Source organism: Lissotriton vulgaris, chromosome 4_1 (assembly GCF_964263255.1).
Source record: "Lissotriton vulgaris chromosome 4_1, aLisVul1.2, whole genome shotgun sequence".
Taxonomy (NCBI): Eukaryota; Metazoa; Chordata; class Amphibia; order Caudata; family Salamandridae; genus Lissotriton; species Lissotriton vulgaris.
Window position 1 is genome coordinate 1,354,295,335 of NC_141691.1, and position 25,702 is coordinate 1,354,321,036.

Consider the following 25,702-nt stretch of genomic DNA (forward strand, 5'->3'; position numbering starts at 1 on the left):
ATTAAAATAACTGTGATTAGTTTCTTTAAAATAAACATATAATTACGATTGCTTCTAGATTTGATCACCAAACGTGCAGTGGATAATAACACAAGGAGAAAAAGGAATAAAATCCTTCTTAAAGGATCAAGTATATGAGAGAAATTAATTGAAGATTTGGAACCCTGATTGTACAGGTACTATAAGAATAGAATAGAATAAACAATACAAGTTTTACAGCAATACATCTACATTATCTTTAATAAGGGCAAAAAAAATAATAATAATCATTTTTTGATTTCAGGACCACTTTCCTGCTATTGGCCGAAATTATCTGACCATTTTTTCATCCTTGGTGTGCTTAAGGCATATTAGCCTTGGTATGTGTAAATAACTTTATTGATGAAGAAGGTAGATTAGTAGATCACCAAACCTTAAGCAATAATTGAGCTGTTTTACTTTAATTGTAGAAAATCCAAAGGAAGGTTTTTAAACACTCCCTGAAGTCAAGAAGTTTACCATATTCGAATACCAGACAATAACTTGGGGAACCTGTGCAGAATTTTTGGTGGGTACTATGAACATTACATGTACCTTATATATTAGAAACGAGGTTCGAAATCCCCCCTGGTTTTAGAAGCAAACATTCATAGTATAACTAACCTACTAGCATTAAACAAGAGTGGGTTGTCTGCTTATGTTTATAAGCCATTCTGTACAACAGAAGAACAGTGAATGAGTGTAACAGTGAATGGGTGTATGTGTGGTTTAAATGTGCTTTTAACTCACTTGGAGTTCCTTGAGTTGGGTCTATCCTTTGTTAACAACACCAGTAACTCAAATATTAGTACAGTATTTTTTGGCCTAACCAAGTCAACAAATCTACCAGAAATGTTACCAATTTAAATATATAGGCAAATGTGTAATATACATTGTTGTTGTTAAATATTACAAATAAAAAATCTTTTTTGTATGTATATTTATATAGATATGCAGTGTGAAATAGATGTGTAGCAAGCCTGAAGAAGGAGGTGGATCAACAGAACCCTTCGAAACGCGTCGCTGTCTCTTTGCTCACAAATTACTAAATGCATTCTTTACATGATCTTTTTTGATATGAGTGATCAATGTTAAATCCATTTGGAAACTGATATTAATTTTTATTATATTTTTTGTATTTCTGTGACTTGGTTTTTACAATTGTTTTTAATGTGTACATTGTTTGTGCTAGTCCATAGCAAGACATCTTTTTAATGATTTTTTAACATCAAATAAAAATAAATACTTTCCTTATGGGAAATAATTTCTGTCTATATGTTGACTTTCTGGTGTTGTGAGTATTGACCCAATGAATGATGTGGAGTGTTGTTGATTATTGAGGAATACTGTATGACAAGAGAATATCCCAAAGGGAATTTTTCATAGACTGAAATAGACTTACAAGTCCCCATCCGCTGAAATAGGTGGTGGCGTCAGTATAAATGTCAATAATGACTGGTAAAGTTGCCACTAGTACTGACCATATCTGACATTCTGTGTGCTTAGAGACCTCTGAAACTGGGGTGCAGACACCCGTATTGGTAAAGCATAGGGAATAGTATAAAAGGGGCACATGCATCAACCTATTTAGAAAGTGCAAACGGTGCGAATCGGTAAATTCGTCCGTTTGCACTTCCTAAATACGTTTTTGGGATGCATGAAACAATTTTTCAAAATTCGCTTTTTTTTTGCATTTCCTAAAAATGCGAATGCATTTAAGGAATCGCATTTGTGCGATTCCTTAAATGCAATGCATCATTTTTTTTAAAAATGCGAATTTTGAAATAGGAAGTGAAAATTAACACGAGGTTGACCTTAATTTGCGAAATTGTTTCAAAAAGCACAAAAATGCATTTTGAAAAGTGTCATGTTACAGACACACATGTCCTTAGGACGTGTGTGTGAAACATGCACTTTAAAATACATTTCAGGGGTGCAGGGGGGGGTCCTTTGGACCCCCCTCTGCACCCTTGCAATGTATCAACAAATTGCGATTTCCTAAAAAAAGAAATGCAAAATGGCATTGATTCCTATGGGCCTCTAGGCCCATAGGAATCAATGTAATGCCATTCCTTAATTGCGAATCGCAATTAAGGAATCACAAATTCCGAAATTTAAGAAATCCTAAAAAAATGTAGGATTTCTTGATGCATAGGATTTTGCAATTCCTAAATAGCGATTCCTTAATTTTCGCTATTTAGGAAATGCAAAATCCTAGATTGATGCATGTGCCCCATAATGTATTAAACTTTAGTATTTTATTTTAAATGTTAATACATTCTATATATTTATTTTGAATGTAAATCAATATTAAAAAATGGCAGCATTAATAACTTACCTAATTAAGAAAAAAAATTCTCACCTAAAGATAATTTAATTTTTTTTTTATTACATATTAAAGAATCATTAAAAGTAATGAATATAATTAATAACAAGTAAGTTAATTATTTGTGTTACAAACTTATGCCACTAATTTGAATTTTTAAAGTAAAAAAGGTTATAAATAAATTAAGAAATGTGTTGTATTAAGTGGCATTTATTCTATCATTAAATTAAATGTATCTATATTTTAAATCGTTAACATTGCTTCCTATGGGGTTTTATTTTATGTCCCAACCTCCTTTTTTTCTGTGGGAGTGTTGCAGTACCAGTGGTAGACCCTGTGGGGTTCTGGATTTACGCCAGCTCTTAGCTGGAGTACATTCACCACAGTTGTGTGCCTTTTTTTTGCTATAGTCACTATAGAAGGGCAGTTGGTGAATAGCACTGGGCTTACCTTTTCTTGGGTGGGTGCATGCCCATCCCTTAACCTCTCTTTAATCTGTTTGCAAAAGGCTAAATAGCTGAAAGCAACAATAATAAAGACTTTCTCATTGCAATCAAAATGAAACTAAGATTCAGCATTTCTTTTTTCAGACTCAAAATAAAAACAAAGAAAAAAATATTACAAAATCTTTGATCACGTTCCTATAGACGAGCAATGGTTACCTGTACAGTTGATTGTCCCATTTGTTTGCTCTCCTTCTGCAGAAAAGATAAATCCCGGCATGCATCTACAGCTGTAATTTCCTGGTGTGTTGGTGCAGATGGTGTGTGGTCCACAGGCAGAGGGAGTCTGAGTACATTCATCAATATCTGTAAAATATGTTTACGTTTGTGAGGCAACTAGAAAAATACAGTTTGGAATTATAGTGAGTCAATATCCCGCCAAATCACTCAAGTATCCAACTATTTTAGTTTTTAGGAGTGATGTTACCTATGTAGGTAACTGTGCTTTTGTTCTGCTTTCCTGCAGGTGGAAGGGTGAACCCTGGCATGTACTTGCATCTGTATCCTCTTGACGGTAAGGGGCAGTGAAAGTTGCTTAATGCTCATCTTGCGTTAGGAGAGTACTCCCATGGCAAGGGGATAATTTACTTTAATATTTTTGATTGTTGACGGAGTCCTTCACCAAACTGTGAAAAGCATTGACAGGAACTGTCATGACAGCAGATTCTGCTAAAGTTTTAGAAAAGGACCGTCAGCTTGGCAGTAATTACTTTTTTTAAATATGGAACGCTTCACGAATTTGTTTTTCATCCTTCTGCAGGAGCCATGCTAATCTTCTCTGTATCGTTCCAATTTTAGTATATTACCCACCCAAGCGAGCACAACTTGGCAGTCGTTTCTAAATTTGATGGGCAGGATAGTGTCAGCCTGGTGGACATTAAGTCCTCCGCCATGCCAATGGAGATTCCTGCATCTACCAAAATCTGAACTGGGCCAAAGACCCAAACCACAAAGTCAAAGCTTTGAAGTATTTTGAGTTTACATCCCTCCAAAACACCAAGGTGTCCATCTTTTCTAATTTCTTTAATTTCTCGGAGTGATGTTACCGGTACAGAAGATTGTGCAGTTCTGCAGACTTCTTGTACGTGAATCTCTGAATCCTAGCATGCACTTGCAGCTGTAATTTCCTGGTGTGTTGGTGCAGATGCTGTGAGGTCCTCAGGTGGTGGAAGAGCGAGCACATTCATCAATATCTATAAAATATTTCAACATTCATGAGGAAGCAATAATTATATCTTGCTATTAACAATAGATTCCTACCACGGAGACCATGTTTTTAAAGTGCATTGCATTTACGGCCCTCAAGAACTCTCAGGGATCCATCTCTTTTAGATTTTTGTGAGCAATACTACACATGCAGGTGACTGTACCTTTGTGTTTCTTTCATGCCAAAAGAAGGATGAATTCATGCAGATGGTGTAAGGACCACAAACTGCCAGAGTTTGAGCCCACTCATCAACATTATTGAAGTAGTTCAAATCCACTCAGTCTTAGCAATTACCAATGCTTATTTTACTTACTTTATTTACTTCATTGTGGTCAGCCTGAACTTGTGACTGTATCCTGGTCTGGCAAGATCTGCAAATCGCAGTTTACACTTTGTGCTTTTAAGAAATAGCTTTACCTAAACCTGTAAAATTGCATATTTCAAATTCTAATGATTATATTTTTGTTGCTTTGGTGTCAATTAAGTTATTCATTTTACTCTATTTTTCTAAATTGTTATAAGATTTTCTTCATGTGTTGTGTTTCACTTTATTACTGTTTGTGTACTGCATAAATACTTTACAAATAGCCTCAAAGTGAAGTCTGACTACTTTTGTGCCAAGCTACCAGTGATGTTAAGTGTCATGCCGCTCACCTAGCTCTTGTCCACAGAGATTGTGCTGAACCTCCTATCTCTCCTAGGGTGGTATCTGATCAGGGAATTGTAACCATAAATCAACTGCTTCCCCAGAAGGGAAGGGGGTGTTGGGACAAACTAACAAACTGAGAGACTTTCATGCCTTCGAGCTCAGTCACTGTCTTCTAGGAGTCATACGTATGTCTCTTTTCAGTCCTGGAGAGCATTGTTGTGGTATGTGTGCACGGTGAACTGTACTGCAAATATAAGAAGAGTGGTTGTTCAACAAATGAGCAGTCATTAAATATTCCCTCCCGCCTTTCACATGTGCACTAACAGTCACTTACACGATAAAGAATCTATTGCTGCACAGACTCCCAAAAATCAACTGTTATCCTTGGAATTCCAGGAGTCCCGGCAGAAGCTATATCTGGTTTTCACATCGCACACTATGGTACACCTTGTATGTTGAACACAAGGCACTAGGTATGCAAGAGTGTGCTTTTGGATTCACAGACTACAGCACAGTAAAGGATGGGACATAAGAATGTCACTGGGAGCTAATACCACAGCATTGGTATGTGCGTTAAACAATACCCACAATATCTCAATGTTCAAGAGTTGTCCTGTTTTCTGATTTTTTTTTCAGCATCATAAAAACAAGTCTTTGGTTGATACACTTTCTGTTAATTCACTAACCTTTAGGATGTTACTTAACCGTGTTTTCGCCTTTTAGGCACAGTGTTGCAGGGATGGTGTTCACTGCGTCTCTGGGTTTGCAGGGCAGAAGATGTCTGCAGTGTCAGAGATTCACAGGCAAGTCGCAAAGCAGAAGAAGTTCTGCTAGGTTGTGGAGACATTTAGGAGAGAAGGATCTTTGAAGAGGATTCGTCCTCTTCAACCAGTATCTAAGCCAAGCAATCAGTCGTGGTTTGAGTGCGGTGTAAATACCGTTCCCAAATCCTGATTAGTCAGCTCAAATATCCCCATAATCATGTGCCAATGGGTCAGCCTAATAACCCTACAGTTATATGCCAATGAGTCAGCCCACGTATCCCCATTGTCATGTGCCTATGAGTCAGCCCAAATATCACCAAATTCATGATGAGCCAGCCTGAAGGCCCTGGAGGATATTGATGTTGTACTTTTGCTTTTCATGACTCAGTGGCCTAGGGCCCCGGGGTATAATTACAGTGACAAGAACGTTGTCAAGACTACAGGGCAATGAGCCCCATGAACAGCCATTTAGGCATTGAGATGTGCGACATTAAGCACAGGTTAATTTAGAGTATGCTTGTGTTTCACCCTGAACAGAAATTGTGGTTGCTGTTTGAGTAGAGTTTATCCCCCTCAACCAGTAATCTAATTTCTCACATTCCTAAACAGCCCTAAGAGCAGGATGCATTGTATTTTTTAAAACATATTTTATTTATTTTGAGATTGAAATATTTAATATGGTCTGTACGGCGTACATACCACAGTGAAATGGTAAAAAATAGAGTGAAAAAAGAAACAACACCTGCCCTCTGTAACCTAATCCCCACCCACACCCACATACCATCACTAAAATATAAGTTATGTTATGTTATGTTATGTTATATTGTGTCTTTTATAGCGCTCGGCTACTCAGAAGAGTGTCCCGGCGCTTTATTGACAACCTAAGAAGACAGACACAACACAGCAGACAAAAGAAGGCAGGGTCAACAGAACATAAGAGACTAGGAAGCAAAAAGCCAGGTTTTCAGGCCCTTCCTGAAAGCCAGCAGATTTGAAGTGCTGCGTAGAGTCAAGGGCAAAGTGTTCCAAAGCTGAGGGGCCCGGAGCATGAATGAACGGCCTCCGATACGGGACCTCCTCACACGTGGAACGATGGCAAGAAATTTCGCCTCTGACCTCAAAGATCGAGCAGGGCGATAAGAGGCGAGCCTCTTCTGAAGATATTTAGCCCCCGTGGCGTAGAAGGCCTTGTGGGCAAGGGTTAGGGCTTTAAAAACTATCCGCTGTCGGATAGGCAGCCAATGAAGCGACTGCAACAGGCCAGAAACTTTGACTCGCCTATGCAGGCCAAAGATGGCCCGTGCTGCAGCGTTCTGGACCACCTGCATCCGTTGCAGGAGATATTCGGGCAGACCAAGATATAGGACATTGGAGTAATCCGGTCTTGACCCTATCAGGGCCTGTACCGTAATCCTCCTATGATCCTCGGAGAGCAACGGAAAAAACTTCCGTAGCATGCGGAGAAGCCCAAAACAGGTGCCAGTGAGGGTAAGGATCTGAGATCTAAGAGTCAGACCGTTGTCGATTTTAACCCCCAAATTCTTAGCTGACTGCGACGAACGCCCCGGGGGAGACATGTCCAGGCCACCATACCCGCCAGTCCGGGTCGGATTGACAACCGGAGAAGTGAAGCCGGAGAAGTGAAGTCCAAATGGTAGACTGGTCGTCTCACACCCGCCTGCCCTTCTCTCTGGTGTACCTGAACTTCATAATCAATTAGGTGGTGTATGGGACGGACTGGCTTCTACTCTGTGCCTCAATAATCAGCCCATCCCTTCCAGTTCTTGAGATATTTCTGAGGACAGCTCATTGCTTTATACACCGCTTTATAAACCGCCATTTCCAAACCTATACAGTGGTCCATCCCTCTCTTCCACACTGCCAATGATGGGGGTCCACAGCCTTCCACTCTTCTGCTATATCCCGTTTTGCTAATGTCAGTCCTAAATATAGCAAAGGCAATTTATACCTATCTACGCCTAAATCATCCTTGAGGTGGAGGAGGGTGAGTCTCTGGTCCATCGGAATCTGTCATGAAAGGACCCTGCCTAGGCAGGCCATTACCCCATGCCAATCTATCCAGCTCAGGCAGCTCCACACTGTATAAAGAAACGTGCCCTACCCTGTACCACATTTAAGACAGGTCAGGGAGGTAATCACCACTATCCGCCAAAGTCTATAGCAAGTAAAGTAGACCCTGTGGGGGGCAGCAAGGCCAAGTGGAGGGCACCAAATGTGTTGGGTTGATTAGAGATAAGTGTCTGGTAGATATTTGCAACTTTGTGGTCACCTAGGTCACCCATGAGAAGTTTTCCTTATAACGGATTGAATTCGGAAAGATCAGATAGGGTGGTAATGTAAGGGGTCAGTGCGTAACGGAGTTAAACTTACCAATGGACCTGACTGCGTTGGAGCCTGTACTCAGCCTGCAATGGATTGGAAAGATTTGAGAATTGTATAGTGCATAACATCCCCTAGGGTACATATCCCGATGAGGTGTTATTTCCGGAAGATCTCTAATGCGGCCATCTGCAAAAGTATACTTCCCTGCCAGAGTGGTATTTGTTCCGTCAGTCTGCCCCACCATTTTAAACATCAGAGTGAAGAGAGCCACAGATTTAACACCACCTTTGTCACTGGGGGGAGACCATCACTACCGCCCCCACCGTTGAAACAAGAGGAGTGTCCCCCCTTTGCCCATTTATCTAATGCAAAGGCTGGGTTGCCTTGAGTGTCATACTACCACTCAATTATTATCAGGAGGTGGACTGCAAGGTTGTATGAGTGAATATTCATGACGACAATGCTCCCACAATAAGTATACTGAAAGCATTTGTTGATGGCAATACGAGGGGTCCCTCCATACCATAAAAAGGCAGTGATGATGGAATTCAGCCTACGAACCACTGCCATGAAATGTCGTATGGAAAGCTCTGTATTTGATAGAGGAATCTGGGCAGAAACACTATCTGGAAGATTGCAGACCGTCCCATCAAAGACAAGGGGAGAACAGAACAGATATTAATATCCTCCTTAAGGCGAGCCAGCACCAGTTCCAAGTTGGCCATCTACGCTACTGTGTCTTCAGGGGACACAAACACGGCCACATATTTTAACCCATGTGTTTCAACCTGCAGTCCGGATGCCCACTCAAAGTCCTGGGGACTAGTACACACCACAAACACAGTAGACTTAGACATATGGATGTGGAGGCCCAAAGTTTCCCCAAAGATACACATAATCTGTAATATTTGGGGTCCTGTAATGTTGTGCACAGTAAGGAAGAAGAGGATGTCATCGGCGTAGAGTGCTATTCTGTCAAATAGCCCCTTTCCCCACTCTAAGCCCTGCACCCGTGTGTCAATCCTCACCCACACTGCCAAGGGCTCCATGGCAAGAGCAAACAGCAGGCCGGACAGGGGCCAACCCAGTCGCATCCCCGATGTATAAAACATATGTCTGACTTTGCACCTACCCCCCACACCGACGCCATTACATTGTTATACAGCAATTGTCCAGTCACAAGGTTATTAGTGCTTGGATTACCTTTTTCCTAGCAGACTCTGAGAGAAGGGGCAAGAATCTTTTCAGCATCCGAAGTATTCCGAAGCAGGAAATTGTCGGAACCTGAATCTAAGTTTGAAAGGAGAGGGCACTAACAAATGCAATAGCTAGATTCCTTAAAGAACTCTGTTGAGGGCCCAGCTGCAGGCCTGTGTCAGCCGGCAAGATATCCAAAGGTTAGGGGAAGAGGCTCCATAGATCATGATCTCTGTCTTGTTCAGGTTGCATTTTAGTTGCAGCTTTGGACCTCCTGCCAAGCCAGTTTGGTCTCGTCCAATAAAGTTATTTGGTATTGTTGCTGCACAAGACCAAGCTGCCTGCACGTCAGTTGGCATTCACTCTGGTGACCCTTTGTGCTTAGTTCTGTAGTATAAGCTTTGAGATCTATCAGCTCCCGTGCCCTGCACAGCCGCTCCCCGGCACAATAGCTAATGTCTGCCCCTGTACCATGGGTTTTAGTGCTTCCCACACATCACAGGGGATGTCACTGTGTTGATGTTGTGTGTGAAATTTTCATTGATAGAGCACTCCATGTGCTTATGGTATTCCGGGTTCAGGAGGTGCCAGGCCATCACTGGAGCGTTGGGCGCTGGTGGCCCATGTGAAGCCTCAGGGCAACTGGGGAATAGCTTCCCACACATCACAGGGGATGTCACTATGTTGATGTTGTGTGTGAAATTTTCATTGATAGAGCACTCCATGTGCTTATGGTATTCCGGGTTCAGGAGGTGCCAGGCCGTCACTGGAGCGTTGGGCGCTGGTGGCCCATGTGAAGCCTCAGGGCAACTGGGGAATAGTCGGCTAGACCCCGAGCTAAAACTGTAATGTCGGAGATCTTGGGAATATGTGAGCATGGGATGAGGAAATATTCGAGTCAGGTTTAAGAAACATAAACAGCCGAGGAGAATGTATATCCTCCTGCCAAGGCATAGTGCACCCTCCGTACATCTGCCAGACCCAATGCTGATATAAAAGAGCAAAGCTGTGCTGTCCTGGTCTCTGGGGGCATTCCTTATGGACGTCACTTATCCACATAGGGGCTCACCACTCTATTCCAGTCACCCCCCAATACCCTGAATCCCCCAGGGAGTTCATCTGACGGCCCGTCATCCGAGCCACAAGAGGGGGTAGGGGCATATACACTCAGCAGTGCAAGAGATTCCCCATACAACATGCCTGTAACAGCAGTGTATCGACTGTGTCTGTCTGTTCATTTCTTGATATGTTAAAACAGGACTATATTTCTGACCAACAAGCCAGTGTTCCTAGATCCCCATGTAAACTCAGAGTGATAGAGCTGTGGGTACCCAGGTATGGGACTTTGTTACTGATGAGGTGAGACTTCTGTTGGAGTAGAAAATCAGCACCCACCCACTTTGAGAGTTTTAGAACCACCCCTCTCTTGACCTCATCAATTAGGCTGTTTACATTCCATGACACCACTCGTAGTCGGCTAATAGGACCAGACTGTGACATGACACTCATGGCAAAGTCAGAAGATAGCATCAACTTGCGGGAAATAGGCCTCGGGCAGGCACATGGGAATAAAAAAAAAAAGTGACGTATAAAGAATAATACTAAATAACAACGAGAGAGAGAGAGAAGGACACTCCTGAACCCCCTATAAAGCATTAAACAACAACAAAGGAGTGACTCTAGTCAAACCAGGACACACCTGACTTGATACAAGAAAACAAAAGAGCAGCTCGGGACATAAACCAATGTTTTAAAAGAACCCTCACTCACCAACCTGGTCGGTGACATGCTTCTTCATAGGGTTCCACCAGGAGGGCCTAATGCCTCCCTGGAGTGCTTCTACGATTGTTGTTATAGCGGAGCAAAAAAAAAAAGGTGTTCTTTCTGTGAGAAAAATCATTTATACTGAACCTCTTGAAATTTTCTTTCAGTTATGTGGATTCTGTCCTCCTTTGTGTTTGTTTTTTATTTTTGCACAGTACGAATGAAGCTCAAACTGTTTAATTGTGTATTCATACTGTATAACGTTCGCATGATAGTAATATTACTACTGGCAACATCCTCCAGTGACATCTTCTTTCCCTGCTTACTCCTTAAGTACCTTTTGCTCATCACACTAACCCAACATGGCCGCCATCGTTTCTCCCTTCACGCTCACGTAGTCCTTTTTTCTTTTTCTTTTCTCTCATAGTCCTTTTTAGGTCTCGGTACTATCCGGTTCATCAGAACCGGAAGTAGCGAGTCTTATGTTTCTTAGAGGGGCTCTTCATCCCGCCTCTAATTTTGGCTCTCTCCCATTGGCTGGCTTCCTAAATGGAGGCCAGCCATTGGAGGAGAGAGCCACTACTCCGAATAGGCTCCGTCCTTTTCGGATTTGGAGGTGTGTTCGGTGTTCTTCTTTCCACTTTTTAGCCACGCCCACCGAACACGCCCCCAAATCCGAAAAGACAGAGCTTGCCGGCCGCCATTCAATGAAGGTGAGCCTCGCTGTCCTCTTGTGTTTTGTGGGTCAAGGCGCTACTTGTGCAGTGGCTCCGTGAACCGGCTCTTCAGCCGTGTCTTTTTCCTGCCCCCCGCTGGAAGTGGAGTCCGGGGAGCAAGCACTTGTCAAATATACAATTCCGAAAAATTGGTAATTTTTGAACTCTCTGTAACTATCCATGTAAGGAAATAGCTCGATTGTAAAGTGTTTTGCCAACATCGGGTATTGTTCACGCTATTTACAAATATAAAAAGAAAGAATTCATGTCGCCTAAGAATATCGGTCTGTGCTATCATTAGTAATGTTAGCACTCTAGCTCTTTGTTAGTCCATGCGTGTCCTTTCTCTATTTCCTTGTACTTTGCTGTTTTTGGCCTTTTTCATTTCGATTTTGTCGCTGTTGGGGGACGTGAGGAGGCGTGGCTTCCGGATCCCGAGATGCTACGCGTGGCTAGTCTTACGCAGACCAAGGATCGGTAAAATGGCTGCTACGGTGGCGGGGCTAAGTCTGCGACAAGGCGATTTGGTGTGGTGAGTACAGCTATCTGGTGCAAAGAAGTAACGGGGGAGGACCGACTCAGCGGGAGAGTGAGCGATGTTAGCTATTCTTCTGCATAGTCTGGAATGGTCTCTGAGAAGGGAGCAGGCCACAGAGGATCCCAGTGGAGAGTGGTGCAAGCGTGCAGTATTACTGACAGAGGATGCAAGTGAATTACAAATGGTCCTTGTAGGAGGCTAGAGCAGATCTGAGCATGCCCTTGGATGAGAATAGGTTCGGGCTTAAGAGGGTCCTTGGAGGGGTCAGCGGGATGTTTAGGATACGGAGTATTGCATGAGTTCTATTGTACAGCGCTGTGACACTTTCGGGTAAAGTTCGCGCTTTATAAAAATGCATGCATAAATAAATAATAACCACGAAGGATACAGGGCAACTCGGGGGGGGGGGAGGGGGTCTTAAAAAACTATAAGATCGCCGAAGGTTGGGCAGCAGATCACTGAGGAAGGAGTTCAGGAGAAGGCACAGGCCCTGTTTGCAGGGGGTCGAATCCTAGTAGGCCATATTGGTTTACACAGGTAAAGGGCACCGGTCATTGCTGCTTTCTTACGTATTGGAAATAAGGCTGACTATACATAAGGAGGAGATAGTTTAACCTGGGGAGAATCTTCGGAACAGGACGTGAGGGTTTTTTTTTTGGAATTGGTACTAGCCAGTCAGTATTTGCGGATGTAGGTCAGGTCTTCCATGGATGAGAGAAAAGTGAACAGGCGACGTTAGAAGGTAACTTGCTTTTTTGGGTGCGGGACATATCGGAGATGATCCCCAATGGTCACGGGTGCCACAGAGAATCTGTGATTGTGTGAAAGTGAATATGCAGGATCCTTAGTGGGCGGTCTCCTCCATCCGATGGCAGACCAGAAGCTGGGGAAGCGGGGGCTGTGCAAGCTGCACTCCTCCCCGTGCAGGGGTAACCGGTCCCCGGGGGGCCACGGGGCATCCAGAAGCGCCAAGCCCGAGTGGCGGTTAAATATGACCGCAAGGAGCTGCAGAAGAGGCTGGACGTGGAGAAGTGGATCGACGACCGGCTGGACGAGCTGTACCTGGGCAGGGTGAGTGCCGGGCAATACCTCTCCCCCCCCACCCCCTCCTTTCATGGGGTTGTTCATGTGGCATATCAATGCGTCCAAATGTCGGGGGTAGCGCAAGTTGGGGGTAACACAAATTTACATCAGGGACCATCAGACAGCCAATGGCGTCATCTGCTTGACCCTTTGTCCCACCTTTATCCCTTGAATAGCCTTGTGTTTACGGTCGAGGGGCCAGGTTACCGGATGGGCAAGGATTGGAAGCCATAGCATCTACAGAGGGATCCGAGAACCGCATTTACTTCCTAATTGCGCTGCCTTCGTCACCCCTGACACCCGAGATAGCAAGGTCCTTTCTAGGGGATCCGAAGGACAAATCCGGGGCAGCTGATTGATCAAACGAAACAAAAAAGTGACGGGTGGGAGTGGACTGCCTGAAATAATCTCAGCCGCTAATAATTAGTCGGGGCTGCATTCCATTCCATCGTTTTGTGCCTGCCATTGCCGTCTGAGACATGGAACCAAATGAGTGGCATCTGTGCCTAGCACACGTGTTGACTTACCTCGGTATGGCTCTGCCTACCTTGGTCCACGTGAGCTAGTGTGGGTAGCCTGGAGGAAGTGGCTGTGTTGGGGGCGTGGGGGTTCCAGTAACGGTGGTGGGTGTGAGTGTGGGAGTAAAGTATGTCTAGGGGACTGGAAAAGACCTGTCTCTGTGGGTGTCTCTGGGTAGTTGCGCTCTCATAGAGAGTCGAGGATATGGCTGTTAGGTGAGTGGGAACAGGATATGTTTGTGTTTGTGTGTTCATCTGCAACAATGGTGCAGAATTCGGAAGAGACGAACTGGTGGTGAAGTAAAATGTGACTACGTCTGACGCCTGGTAAGGGCGCATCCCCTCAGCCTGAGTCGGTGTGGGTGCGTGACCACCAGTTATCATATCTGCAGTGTTTGCTGTCGAGTCCTCCCAAAGGGCATTCACACGGTGCTTTTTATTACCTCTGCTTCCCGCCCACAGGTCGAGCCTGAGGGGACCTGGGTGTCACTTTTTCTCTGAACAAGAAACTGCTCACAATTTCACCTTTTATTGCGGTCGGGGTTCAGAGGAAATAATGACGCGAATGGTTGGCCTTTGTGCTTTGAGAAAAAAACTGTCAAATAAAAGCATTCTGCTTTCTCAGCTAATGGTTGAGGCAGGGAATTTTAAAATTCGTTCTGTGGCGATTTATTTGTAGCCCTTTACTTGGAACTTTATTTGTGTGAAAATAGTACTGTTTAATGTTTGGCATTCATCGAATTAGTAAGAAAGGCTGACTTGACCTGGCCGGGATCTGAAACTCTGCTGACCTGCAGGTCACATCTTAGTGGTGGGCCAAGAACCCTCCTAGTTGGTTTGAAATAAGCATGCTGTCTTCCGTGGCAAGATCATATGTGCACGTGGCAACCAGCACGAGATTAATACACCTGTTCAATTCTAGCTGCCCAGTCCTAAAGGTTCCTAGGTGAATACACTGCACACCAGGCAGTGATGGACTGGAAAGAAGCTATGTCACACCTATATGCTAATTAGCACGCTTACTTTTTTTTTATTTTTAGGTGTGGGTGGAAATCTTTTGGGACAAGTTAAATAAGTGACACTTGGCTGGATGAGGGTGTGCGCGCAGGGACACAGCTTTGTGTTTGTCTTGGTAGATAAGGGGGGGAGTGTGAGCTCAAGAACTGTAACTAATAATCTTGTCCTGGGTGGGTGGGTGTGTGTGTGTCTGGCTCTGGGTGGGTGTCTGTGTGTGTGTCTGGCTCTGGGTGTGTGTGTGTGTGTGTCTGTCTCTGGGTGGGTGTGTGGCTCTGTGTGTGGCTCTGGGTGTGTGTGTGTGTCTGGCTCTGGGTGGGTGTGTGTGTCTGGCTCTGGGTGTGTGTGTGTGTCTGGCTCTGGGTGGGTGTGTGTGTCTGGCTCTGGGTGGGTGTGCGTGTGTGTGTGTCTGGCTCTGGGTGTGTGCGTGTGTGTGTGTCTGGCTCTGGGTGGGTGTGTGTGTGTGTGTCTGGCTCTGGGTGGGTGTGTGTGTGTCTGGCTCTGGGTGGGTGGGTTTGTCTGGCTCTGGGTGGGTGTGTGTGTCTGGCTCTGGGTGTGTGTGCGTGTGTGTGTGTCTGGCTCTGGGTGGGTGTGTGTGTGTGTGTGTCTGGCTCTGGGTGTGTGTGTGTGTGTGTGTCTGGCTCTGGGTGTGTGTGTGTGTGTGTGTGTGTGTGTGTCTGGCTGTGTGTGTGTGTGTGTGTGTGTGTCTGGCTCTGGGTGGGTGTGTGTGTCTGGCTCTGGGTGGGTGTGTGTGTGTGTGTCTGGCTCTAGGTGGGTGTGTGTGTCTGGCTATGGGTGGGTGTGTGTGTGTGTCTGGCTCTGGGTGGGTGTGTGTGTGTCTGGCTCTGGGTGTGTGTGTGTGTCTGCCTCAGGGTGTGTGTGTGTGTGTCTGCCTCTGGGTGGGTGTGTGTCTGGCTCTGGGTGGGTGTGTGTCTGGCTCTGGGTGGGTGTGTGTCTGGCTCTGGGTGGGTGGGTGTGTGTCTGGCTCTGGGTGGGTGGGTGTGTGTCTGGCTCTGGGTGGGTGGGTGTGTGTCTGGCTCTGGGTGGGTGGGTGTGTGTCTGGCTCTGGGTGGGTGGGTTTGTGCCTGGCTCTGGGTGTGTGTCTGCGTGTGGCTCTGGGTGTGTGTGCGTGTGGCTCTCTGTTGTGTGTGTGTGTGCGTGTGGCTCTCTGTTGTGTGTGTGTGCGTGTGGCTCTCTGTTGTGTGTGTGTGTGTGTGTGTGGCGCTCTGTTGTGTGTGTGTGGCGCTCTATGGTGTGTGTGTGTGTGGCGCTCTGTGGTGTGTGTGTGTGTGGCGCTCTGTTGTGTGTGGCGCTCTGTTGTGTGTGGCACTCTGTTGTGTGTGTGTGTGTGGCACTCTGGTGTGTGTGTGGCGCTCTGTTGTGTGTGTGTGTGGCGCTCTGTTGTGTGTGTGCGTGTGTGGCGCTCTGTTGTGTGTGTGCGTGTGTGGCGCTCTGTTGTGTGTGTGGCGCTCTGTTGTGTGTGTGTGTGTGGCGCTCTGTTGTGTGTGGCGCTCTGTTGTGTGTGGCGCTCTGATGTGTGTGGGGCTCTGTTGTGTGTGGCGCTCTGTTGTGTGTGTGTGGCGCTCTGTTGTGTGTGTGTGTGTGTGGTGCTCTGTTGTGTGTGTGGCGCTCTGTTGTGTGTGTGTGTGTGTGTGTGGTGCTCTGTTGTGTGTGTGGCACTCTGGTGTGTGTGTGTGGGGCTCTGGTGTGTGTGTGTGTGTGTGGGGCTCTGTGTGTGTGGGTGGCTTTGTGTGTGGCTCTTGGGTGTAAATGCAATAGGTCATGCATTTGTGAGCGATTAACATATTGGCATTGTAAATGACAATGCCATATAAAGAAAGAACAGAAGGCCAGAAAGCTTTAACCCCCTCTTTGCTGCTAGCAAAAGGCGTTGCACAGAGCCAGCCATGATCCATTCTAGAAGTTTTATGTTTCACGTGAATAGAAACTGTTCAGCGCTAGTCCTGCTAAACGTAGAGAAAGTTTTGAAAGTTTCAATAAGAAACTGCTGCCGTATTTTAGTGTTTTATGTCACAAACGGAGCTCGTGCTATTATACTTTCTACGGATAAAAAGAAAGGACAAAAGGCCAGAAAACTTTAACCCACACCCCTCTTTGTTGCTAGCATAAGGCGTTGCACAGAGCCAGACATTCTAGAAGTTTAATGTTTCACGTGAATAGAAACTGTTCAGCGCTAGTCCTGCTAAAACTAGAGAAAGTCTTGAAAGTTTAAATAAGAAACTGCTGCCGTATTTTAGTGTTTTATGTCAAAAACGGAGGTTTGTATCGTATTGTTATACCGTCTTCCTTGCTGATTTTTAGGTCGAGGGACCGTTAAGCTGCGAAGCAGCTTCCGGTCCGGAGAATTAATGTCATCTAGTGGGGCTTCAGAACCCGCCTCCCTGCCCTGTCTCTCCACCATTGGCTGGCTTCCTAAATGGAGGCCAGCCATTGGAGGAGAGAGCCGTCCCTCCAAAGAAGCTCCGTCTTTTTCGGATTCGGGGGCGTGATTTTTTGCATTCTTTAGCCCTGTGACGTCGTCTGTCACTCAGGGCGCAAAAAACACGCCCCCGAATCTGAAAATGGCGGCGCTTTTCTTTAGGCCATTTCACAACAACAGCCGCCCCAAGAAGTCGCAGCCTCCTCCACCTGGCAGTCTCTGTGTGCCCAAGAGTACACATCGCGCCTCTCGTTTTCTGCTGCCCACCGCAAATCGAAGGGAACGTCCACCGCTGCCCATCTGAGCCCCACGCACCCAGGAGCAGTGAGAGTCAGGACGCAGACCTCACCAACGTTGTGCATTGGTTTTCTGCTTCTTCCCGGCACACAGAGAGTGCCCCCTGCGAGGCGCCGAGACGCCTCCCCCTGAGTGGAGGCAGAGACAGAGGCAACACCAGGGAGGAGCAGAATATCCGAAGGGAGAGAAATCCTTCGCATTCCAAAGCGCAAGACTTCACCCACAAGCCCCTGCTCAAAGCTCGCACCTGAGACCATCGTGGGCTGAGCAGAGTAGAACAGCGCCGTGAGAAGAGCATACCGGCAGTTATGTCCAGGATGTTACTGTTTATGTGCCCGACGTTATTTTTCCACGCGCTTAGACGGATGTATATTTACGGAGGGCGCATGAGTATACGCTTGATTATTAGGTTGCATTTTTGTTCATCCGTGTTGTTTATCTTCCTATTGTTGTGGGGCAGTTTCTAACGTGCCATTATTTTAGCAAAAAATGGATTTCCCCAGTGTTAAGTTCTCGGAACTCCGCCACTGAATTAGCCGTGCAGGCGGGAACTTTACTATGTGCAGAGTGCAGAGTAGTGAGTGCAGTGCAGAGTAGTGAGTGCAGTGCAGAGTAGTGAGTGCAGTGCAGAGTAGTGAGTGCAGAGTAGTGAGTGAAGTGCAGAGTAGTGAGTGCAGTGCAGAGTAGTGAGTGCAGTGCAGAGTAGTGAGTGCAGTGCAGAGTAGTGATTCCAGAGTTGTGAGTGCAGTGCAGAGTAGTGAGTGCAGTGCAGAGTAGTGAGTGCAGTGCAGAGTAGTGAGTGCAGAGTGGTGAGTGCAGAGTGGTGAGTGCAGAGTGGTGAGTGCAGAGTGGTGAGTGCAGAGTGGTGAGTGCAGAATGGTGAGTGCAGAGAGGTGAGTGCAGAGTAGCGAGGTGAGTGCAGAGTGGTGAGGTGAGTGCAGAGTGGTGAGGTGAGTGCAGAGTGGTGAGGTGAGTGCAGAGTGGTGTGAGGTGAGTGCAGAGTGGTGTGAGGTGAGTGCTCCTGAGTGCAGAGCGCTGTGTGCTGTTGAGTGCAGAGCGCTGTGTGCTGTTGAGTGCAGAGCCCTATGTGCTGTTGAGTGCAGAGCGCTGTGTGCTGTTGAGTGCAGAGTGCTGTGTGCTGGCAATGTAAATGACAATGCCATTTATTTATGATTTAAAGAAAAAAAAAGAAATGTCATGAGCAATGCCAATAGCTCTACCTTTAATGATGCCGAGACCATTGCATTGTAAATGCTTGTTTCTTTTCTCTCACTATTCATTAACGCTAGCTCTTCCTGCACTTCCCGTATCACACACGCTGCACTTGGCGTTCTGAAACCTGGAGCCCCGCTGATCGTCTTTGGTGGTGAGTTACACCCACAGGCTTTCTTACCACGTATTCCCTTTACAAACCCTCGGAGACTTGAACCTTTTCCTTTTTCCCGCAGACCGACCTAACCCTCTCCTTCACCATTTGAAACACTAGTTACTTCCACGGTAAGAAGTTTCACTTCGAGCACCCGCTTATAGTCTATTATCGTCACACTATTCAGCTCTTTAAAACTTAATTTCTTTGACAGCTTCACAACTAATTCCGACCCAGAAGCTTGATTTATGATTTTCTTGTCACGTTGAGCACCCTGGTAAGAACTTTCGACACTTGCGAACCTATTTTTTCCAACTACCTTAACTTCAAGTCTTTTCTACACGCATGTTCATTTTTTTGTAGTACAATGGATATTCATCGGTTTCTTTGAACCTCTTATGCACGTTTCGTTTCATTATCACTATACTAGAAAACCGGCACCCTTCACGTTTCACTTTTTCCACTTGTTTCCACTATTTCTTTTCATTGATCACGTGACTGTTTATCACTCTGAGTTTTTAAATTTACCATCACTTTATGACCTTAAGTTATTTTCTATGCAGGGCCACTGACTCTCTGTTATATAGCCTGTTGCCTTTGTGAAAACGATTGCCTGACTTTAATATGTTATTTTGTACAGATTCCCTTGACGAAGGGCTTGTTGTTTTTGCCCGAAATGCATTGGGATTTAATGTGAAACTCAAGATGAACTTTCTTGGATCTTGTTCTATGGATTTGAAATTTGAAATATTGGAACTTACATATAAAGACTTTTGATTCAAAACGAAAAGGATTACTTCTGCTTCACTGTTTGAAATTGTTTCTCTACCTAAATGGGAATGAGGATTATAAAGTTTTGAAATAAGATTGACATCTCTGTTTAACTTAGTACACTCAATTTGAGTGACTGGCAGCAGTGCACCGGGACAACCAGATCTCAATCTGGTAATCTCTGTTATATGTTTTGAATAGGTCTGCAGAACCTATTTCCCCGCTGCACGCTAAGATCATTCTACACATCAGAGTTTGTAGGAAGGACCAACAGGAGCTTAGTTCCCCACCACTGTCACTTAGGAGGCAGGTTACAGCTTTACAAAGGTTACACAGTGCATGGAAATTTTAGTTACAAGTAAGGTTGAGACAAACAAAAAGGAACATTTAGGTAGGGGAAAAAGCTGGCAAGGGGAGATATTCAGGGGTGTGGGGAGGGTAAGAGCAGGGGAAGTAGACAGAAAGTGGAGGAGGGAAAGAGGAGGGGAGGGTTAGAGACACGGCATGGAAAGAGGGGGGGGGGGGGGGTGACAGGGACACAAACCGGTAGACGAGTCAAAGCTGCGCCCAAAGTCCAGAAGCTGTGATTCCAGGGGGAGTGGTATCATTTCCCCATCTCTGTTGCGAGAGGCTCCCTAAGCGCAGTGGACGCTGTCAGAGGGATCTCCGAGACTCCAAGGCCTATTTACTGGATCCTTCCCCAAAAAGGGGAGCGGAAGTGCTTTGGCAAGGGGTGTCATACCATACCTCAATTTAGAGTGGCTCCCTTTGCGCTGTGGACTCTCTCAGCGGGTATGCTGAGACTCCAGCGTATATAACTTGGATCTTTCCCCAAAAAGGGGAGAAGGAGTGCTTAGTCAAAAGGCACAAAAGGACAGGGGCCTAGGTGGTGAAAGCAGGCAAGGGGAGATATTCAGGGAAGTGGGGGGTAGGAGCAGGGGAAGTAGACAGAGAGTGGAGGAGGGAAAGAGGAGGGGAAGATTAGTGACACAGCAAGGCAAGAGGAGGGGGAGTCCTGGAGCTGAGTGCGTTTAAGGACTGTGTGTCTGTCAAGAGTTTTTCAATGATGGGTCTGGGCCAAGATCCTAGAGAGGGACGCTGCACCAGAGCCCTGTGGGCCTGCTCGACCACAAAGCAAGAAGAGAGGGCCTTCTTGAGGGCATCAATGCACAGAGCCATTGGTCCAGGAACTGTTCCATTGAGGGACCCCCACAACCTTTGGGGATTCCAACGAATCAGAGGTAGTTACAGCTTGCTGTGCCCTCCAAATCTTTAGCTCATGCCCCCAGCTCTCTGGTCATGGAGATAAGCTATGACTCCATTTGCTGAAAGGAAGTGACTGAGTCCTCTACTACAGAGACCTGGGTTTTCGCCTCTGTAATCCGCTCCATTGTGTTTCGTAGGTCCTGGCAGAGCAAGGTGACATCAGAGCCCACTGCACATATTTTGACGTTGAGCATGTCTTGTAACTGCATGATTGCTGCCAAGAAGGCAGCGTTGTCAGGAATTGGATCTTCAAGGATGCCTGCCCCAGACAGTGAGGAGGGCCCCTCTCGTTGGGTATACTTGTCCAGGATGTTCTGTTTGCACTGGGTGGTGTTTATCCTTACCCATCTTTCAGTGTCAAACTAGGGCACAGCTATCCCTATCGCAGTACCTGGCACTTCAACTGACCTGTATGACCCCCACTGTGGCCCTGTGCAGGAGGCAGCATGAGCAGTAAGGACTCCGTATCCCTGGCAACAATGGCATATAGGGGGCTGAACCCGATGCTAGGAAGACACTTAGTGGTGTTTGGGAGCCGAAATGGGAAATGCACTGCTGTAAACTGCACCAAACCTAGCTCAGCTGACTCCACCACAGGCATGCCTACCCCCTATATGGCCCCTAATGGGCTCTCATACTTCGGTATTCAATGGCCCAGTGGAAGTCTTACCGCCCCAACTCAGCTCCACATGGGGTCACCAGAAATCAAAATGTCTATAACATTGTCTCCAATTGCTTGCACATAGGGTAGTGCTTGTGTGAGGGGCCCAGGGAATTCAATCTGGCCCAGTCATAGCAGAAGTATGTTTGTCTCAAGTAGCGCAGTGTGTGAGGTGGGTTCCAGTTCCATGTTCACCCACTTTTAGGGAGTTGGGTTGGTGAAATGAATGAGGAGACTGAGGGATGCATTAAAGCACTGCAGACCCACAGTGAGCCCTGTGGCACCGCTTGGAGATCCCCCCAGGGTGCCCCAATCACTGTGGCCCCCACACCTGGAGCTGCAGAAATTGTTTAGGTAACTGTGCAGACAAACAGGCAAATGCTAGGTGGGGCAGGGCTTTCAGCATCCCATTTGTATAGTGTAAATGAAGTCTAACTCCAGAGCCTCACCCCACCGCTGGAAAGATGGCCTGACATGCAGTGGAGACTACTGCTCTGCCTGTACCCCCGGGGGCAGGCACTGCTGCTCCAAGAGGACTGCTTTACTACCTGAAACCTGTCCTTTGCTCTCCGAGGACTGCCCTGCGGCTTGACCCCTGCACTTATGCTTGAACCCATGACTTCCAGGAATGACTCCAATGGTTAGTTGGCTGGCCTCCTGATCAGAGCTTGAGGGACAGAAAAAGCTATAACTATCTTGAACCTGGACTTAGCATGAGTGAGTCCTGACACCCCAAGTGGTGCCCCCTCCAGTCCTGGGCCCTTGCAAGTGGCCCAGGTAGCTGAAATCCAAAACTTGGGGCTTAGAACATTTTCTGCCAAAAAGTGCTCTGAGAACAAAGAGGAGATCGGGACCTACCTGATCTCCCAAGGTGCATCGCCAGTTGGCCTGACTTTATGGTAGCTCCTGCTAGAATCTTCTCCGCAGCAGCAAATCCTGTTCAGCAGATTTTCTCTGGAAGGTTTTTGATTCTCAAATAAGAGACTAAGGGCCAGATGTAGGTAATCTTGATTTACCGATTCTAAAATACCAAATTTTACCAATTCGATATTTTAGAATCGGTAAATGCAATGTAGGTAAATATTCGGTAAGTATTACCGAATCGGTATGATTCGGTATTTACCGATTCGGTAATTCCCATTCATTCCTATGGGCCTCCAGGCCCAGAGGAATGAATTGGAATTACCGAATTGGTAAATACCGATTCGGTAAAATGGGGAACTCAATCAAGGGTGGCAGGGTGTCACATTGACACCCTGTTGCACCCCTGAATAGTGCATGGGTGCACATGTGGCAGACATACATGCCCTAAGGGCATGTATGTCTGCCACATCGCACTGTTGTAAAAGCAAAATAATTGCTTTTGCAAAGGTTTTCGATATTTACCACCAACTTGTAGTTGGTGGTAAATACTGAATCCTTACCTATGCAATGCACTCATTTGAGTGCTCCTTACATTGCAAATTCGGCCATTTACCGATTCGGTATTTTAAGGAATCGGTAATTTACCGATTCCTTAAAATACCGAATCGGTAAATTACCAAATTTGTAATTTAGGCCACCTACATCTCAGTAGTCTAATACCGGTCGGTAACGGCTGAAATTCAGAAATTTCGGCCGTTACCGACCGGTATTGGGCGACCTAAACCTGGCCCTAAGTCTGAACATAAAAATCTTCATCCCATCTTCGCCCAGAAGCCCACCAATGACGACACCTCCTCCTCGGTCTTCAGTGGCTGCCTTGCCCCGCTGAGCTTCACATTTTCACACATTTTTTGCTGACATTTCTTCTAAATTGGATGGAAAGCAAAGTCTGGGCCCAATTCACTTTGTGCATCCAACCTGCACTTTATTGAGGCCGGCCTACCATTAGATAACTTTGAGTCACCTTATTACATTAGAATGGAAACAGGCATCAATCCTACCCTTGTTAAAGAAACCGAATATGGATGCAAATGACCCAAATAACTTCAGACCAATTTCCAGATTACCACTCCCGGCTAAACTTATTGAAAGTACCATGAACTCCCAACTGAACCAGTTTCTGCAAATATCTCAAGCACTAAATCCAACTCAATATGGTTTCAGAGAGAGTCATAGCATGGAAACGACACTCCTTAAATCTATAGAAGAAATTAGGACCATTTTGGGCCAGGCAGGAAATGCTGTGCTGATCATGTTGGATTTGTCAGCGGCATTTGATACGGTCCATCATGCTGTGCTGATGGGCCGTCTGGACAAGATAGAAATTAAGGGCATGGCATGGAAATTGCTCACATACTTTCTGTCGGACAGAACATAAATGGTGGCCCTCGACAAATTGAAGCAAAGCCCTTTTCTCTACCCTGTGGAGTGCCGCATGGGTCCCCAACTCTATTCAATGTTTATGTGTCTTCATTGGCTCCTTTAATTGAATCCTTTGGATTCAATTTGATGTCGTGCGCAGATGACACCCAAATCATGGTGACCATTTTGCCAGAAATGATCCAGGAAACCACAGCTTGGTTGCAAGACTGTATGAATACAGTGGGCTTACGGATGGCCCAAAATTGCTTAAAACTTAACTCCACAAAAACGGAGGTTATGCTTCTTGGTAACAACATCAATTTCTGGACCCCTAGTTGCCGGGCGGAAGCGTCAGGTCTGCTCCCTACCCCTATCAGGAAGGTGAAGAACTTGGGAGTATGGATAGACAATAAACTCAGCTTCAAGGACCAGGCAAATAAAGTGGTCTCTTCAACATCATTTATCCCTAGATCATGCAAAAATATAATGCCACTGTTACCCAAGGAGGCGAAACAAATTGTAGTCACTGCATTAATAATGTCAAGATTGGACTAATGTTATAGTCTATATCTCAAGATCCACGAGGGTTTGCTGAACGAACTACAAATCCTTCAAAATGCAGCAGCCAGACTCCTCACAGGCACACCAAAGTTTGAATCGATCTTTGACAAAATAAAAAACCTCCATTGGCTTCCGGTTAGGAAGCCTTCTGAGTTCAAGGCAGTGTGTCTGGTCTTTAGAGCCCTGCATGGAAATGAGGCAGACTTCTTAAAACAAAGATTTCACTGGTACACACCAAAAAGAGTTTTGCGGTCATCTGATGCAAAGCTCGCGGTAGTGCCTCGGGTGAAGAAGGCTAACTGGGGCAGCGGCAGAAGCTTTGTAGCCAATGCGGCCAAAGCATGGAATGCCCTCCTACCTCACCTAAGAAACATAAACAATCTTCTAGCTTTTCGGAAGGCACTAAAAACGTGGCTCTTTGCAAAGACAACCAGTTAACAACCTCACTGATATGATCTTCAGTCAGGACTTTCACTCAGCGCCAGGACACCTCCGGGTAACAGGTAGCGCTATACAATCTCAATAACATTAACATAACATTATCATTTAATAAGTGATAGCTAGACAACAGATCCAACACAGGCATTCCCTACGGTCATCAAAAGCGCGGATGAATTTGGGAAATACTCAGACTATGAAATAAACGCCAGAAAAACAGAGATAATGGCTTGGAACATCACAAATCTTCAGCTTCCTGTGAAACTCTCAATGCGTTACCTGGGGATAAAATCACAAAAGACCTAAATCTTCTGACCCAGACAAAGTTAGATCGGATCTCTCGCGAATCCAAATCATTGATGAAATCCTGGTCTTTTCTCCCTCTTACCATCTATGGGAGAACCAGCCTAGTAAAAATGTCCATCCTCCCCAAATATACATTCATCAGGATGTTATTAAAGACCCCACTAGACAACTCGAACGGCCACATGTTTAAAGCAATGTTACTGGGTTCTGATCTTCCATTGGACGGATTCTTATTTAAGTTTGGTCACCAGAGATTCTTCAAAAAAGTCAGGCTAAAGTCATTAAATTGTCCCATAAAAGAATGGTTTAAAATCAAATCCAGGGGTGGGATTACATACTTTTCTAACTACACACCGGTCTGGGATTTACCAGGGTTATCTCCGCAATACACTCAGACGGTTAAAACAGTCCTACAGGAAGCAGGAATAATACGATGGGAAGAGCTAGGGGCGGGAGGCTCCTTTATGGAATGGGAAACATTCTCAGACAGGGTAACCTCACCTCTATCCTGGTTTGTTTATATACAACTATCCAGCTGGTTGCGGACTCAAATTAAGAAAAAGATCAAATTTGAAGGATATAGCTCCCTAGAAAAAAATCTATTTGAGAAACCCTATAGAGGTAAGGAGGTTGCGTCTCATTACTGGAACATCATGGAAGAAGGGGAGGG

The 25,702-nt window shown here is 45.7% G+C and overlaps 1 protein-coding gene, 1 non-coding gene and 1 pseudogene across 2 annotated transcripts in view; 1 reads left to right on the top strand and 2 right to left on the bottom strand.

Annotated features, from left to right (window-relative positions):
• The window catches only part of ADGRE1 (adhesion G protein-coupled receptor E1), a 273,334-nt gene extending 268,635 nt beyond the window's left edge, over nucleotides 1-4,699 (bottom strand). The window contains exons 1-3 of the mRNA XM_086917969.1: nucleotides 4,681-4,699; nucleotides 3,894-4,004; nucleotides 3,007-3,153 (exon numbers count right to left, since the gene is read on the bottom strand). Coding sequence (XP_086774095.1) covers nucleotides 3,007-3,153; nucleotides 3,894-4,004; nucleotides 4,681-4,699 — 277 coding nt within the window. The remainder of the gene's footprint in view (nucleotides 1-3,006; nucleotides 3,154-3,893; nucleotides 4,005-4,680) is intronic.
• LOC147723976 (U6 spliceosomal RNA) lies at nucleotides 3,563-3,668 on the bottom strand. The gene has a single exon (XR_015295353.1). It is a non-coding gene; the product is annotated as a U6 spliceosomal RNA (small nuclear RNA).
• An 8,194-nt stretch (nucleotides 4,700-12,893) lies between the features above and the next one.
• Nucleotides 12,894-14,705, top strand: LOC147723977 (protein phosphatase 1 regulatory subunit 14A-like; annotated as a pseudogene).
• Nucleotides 14,706-25,702: the final 10,997 nt, after the last annotated feature.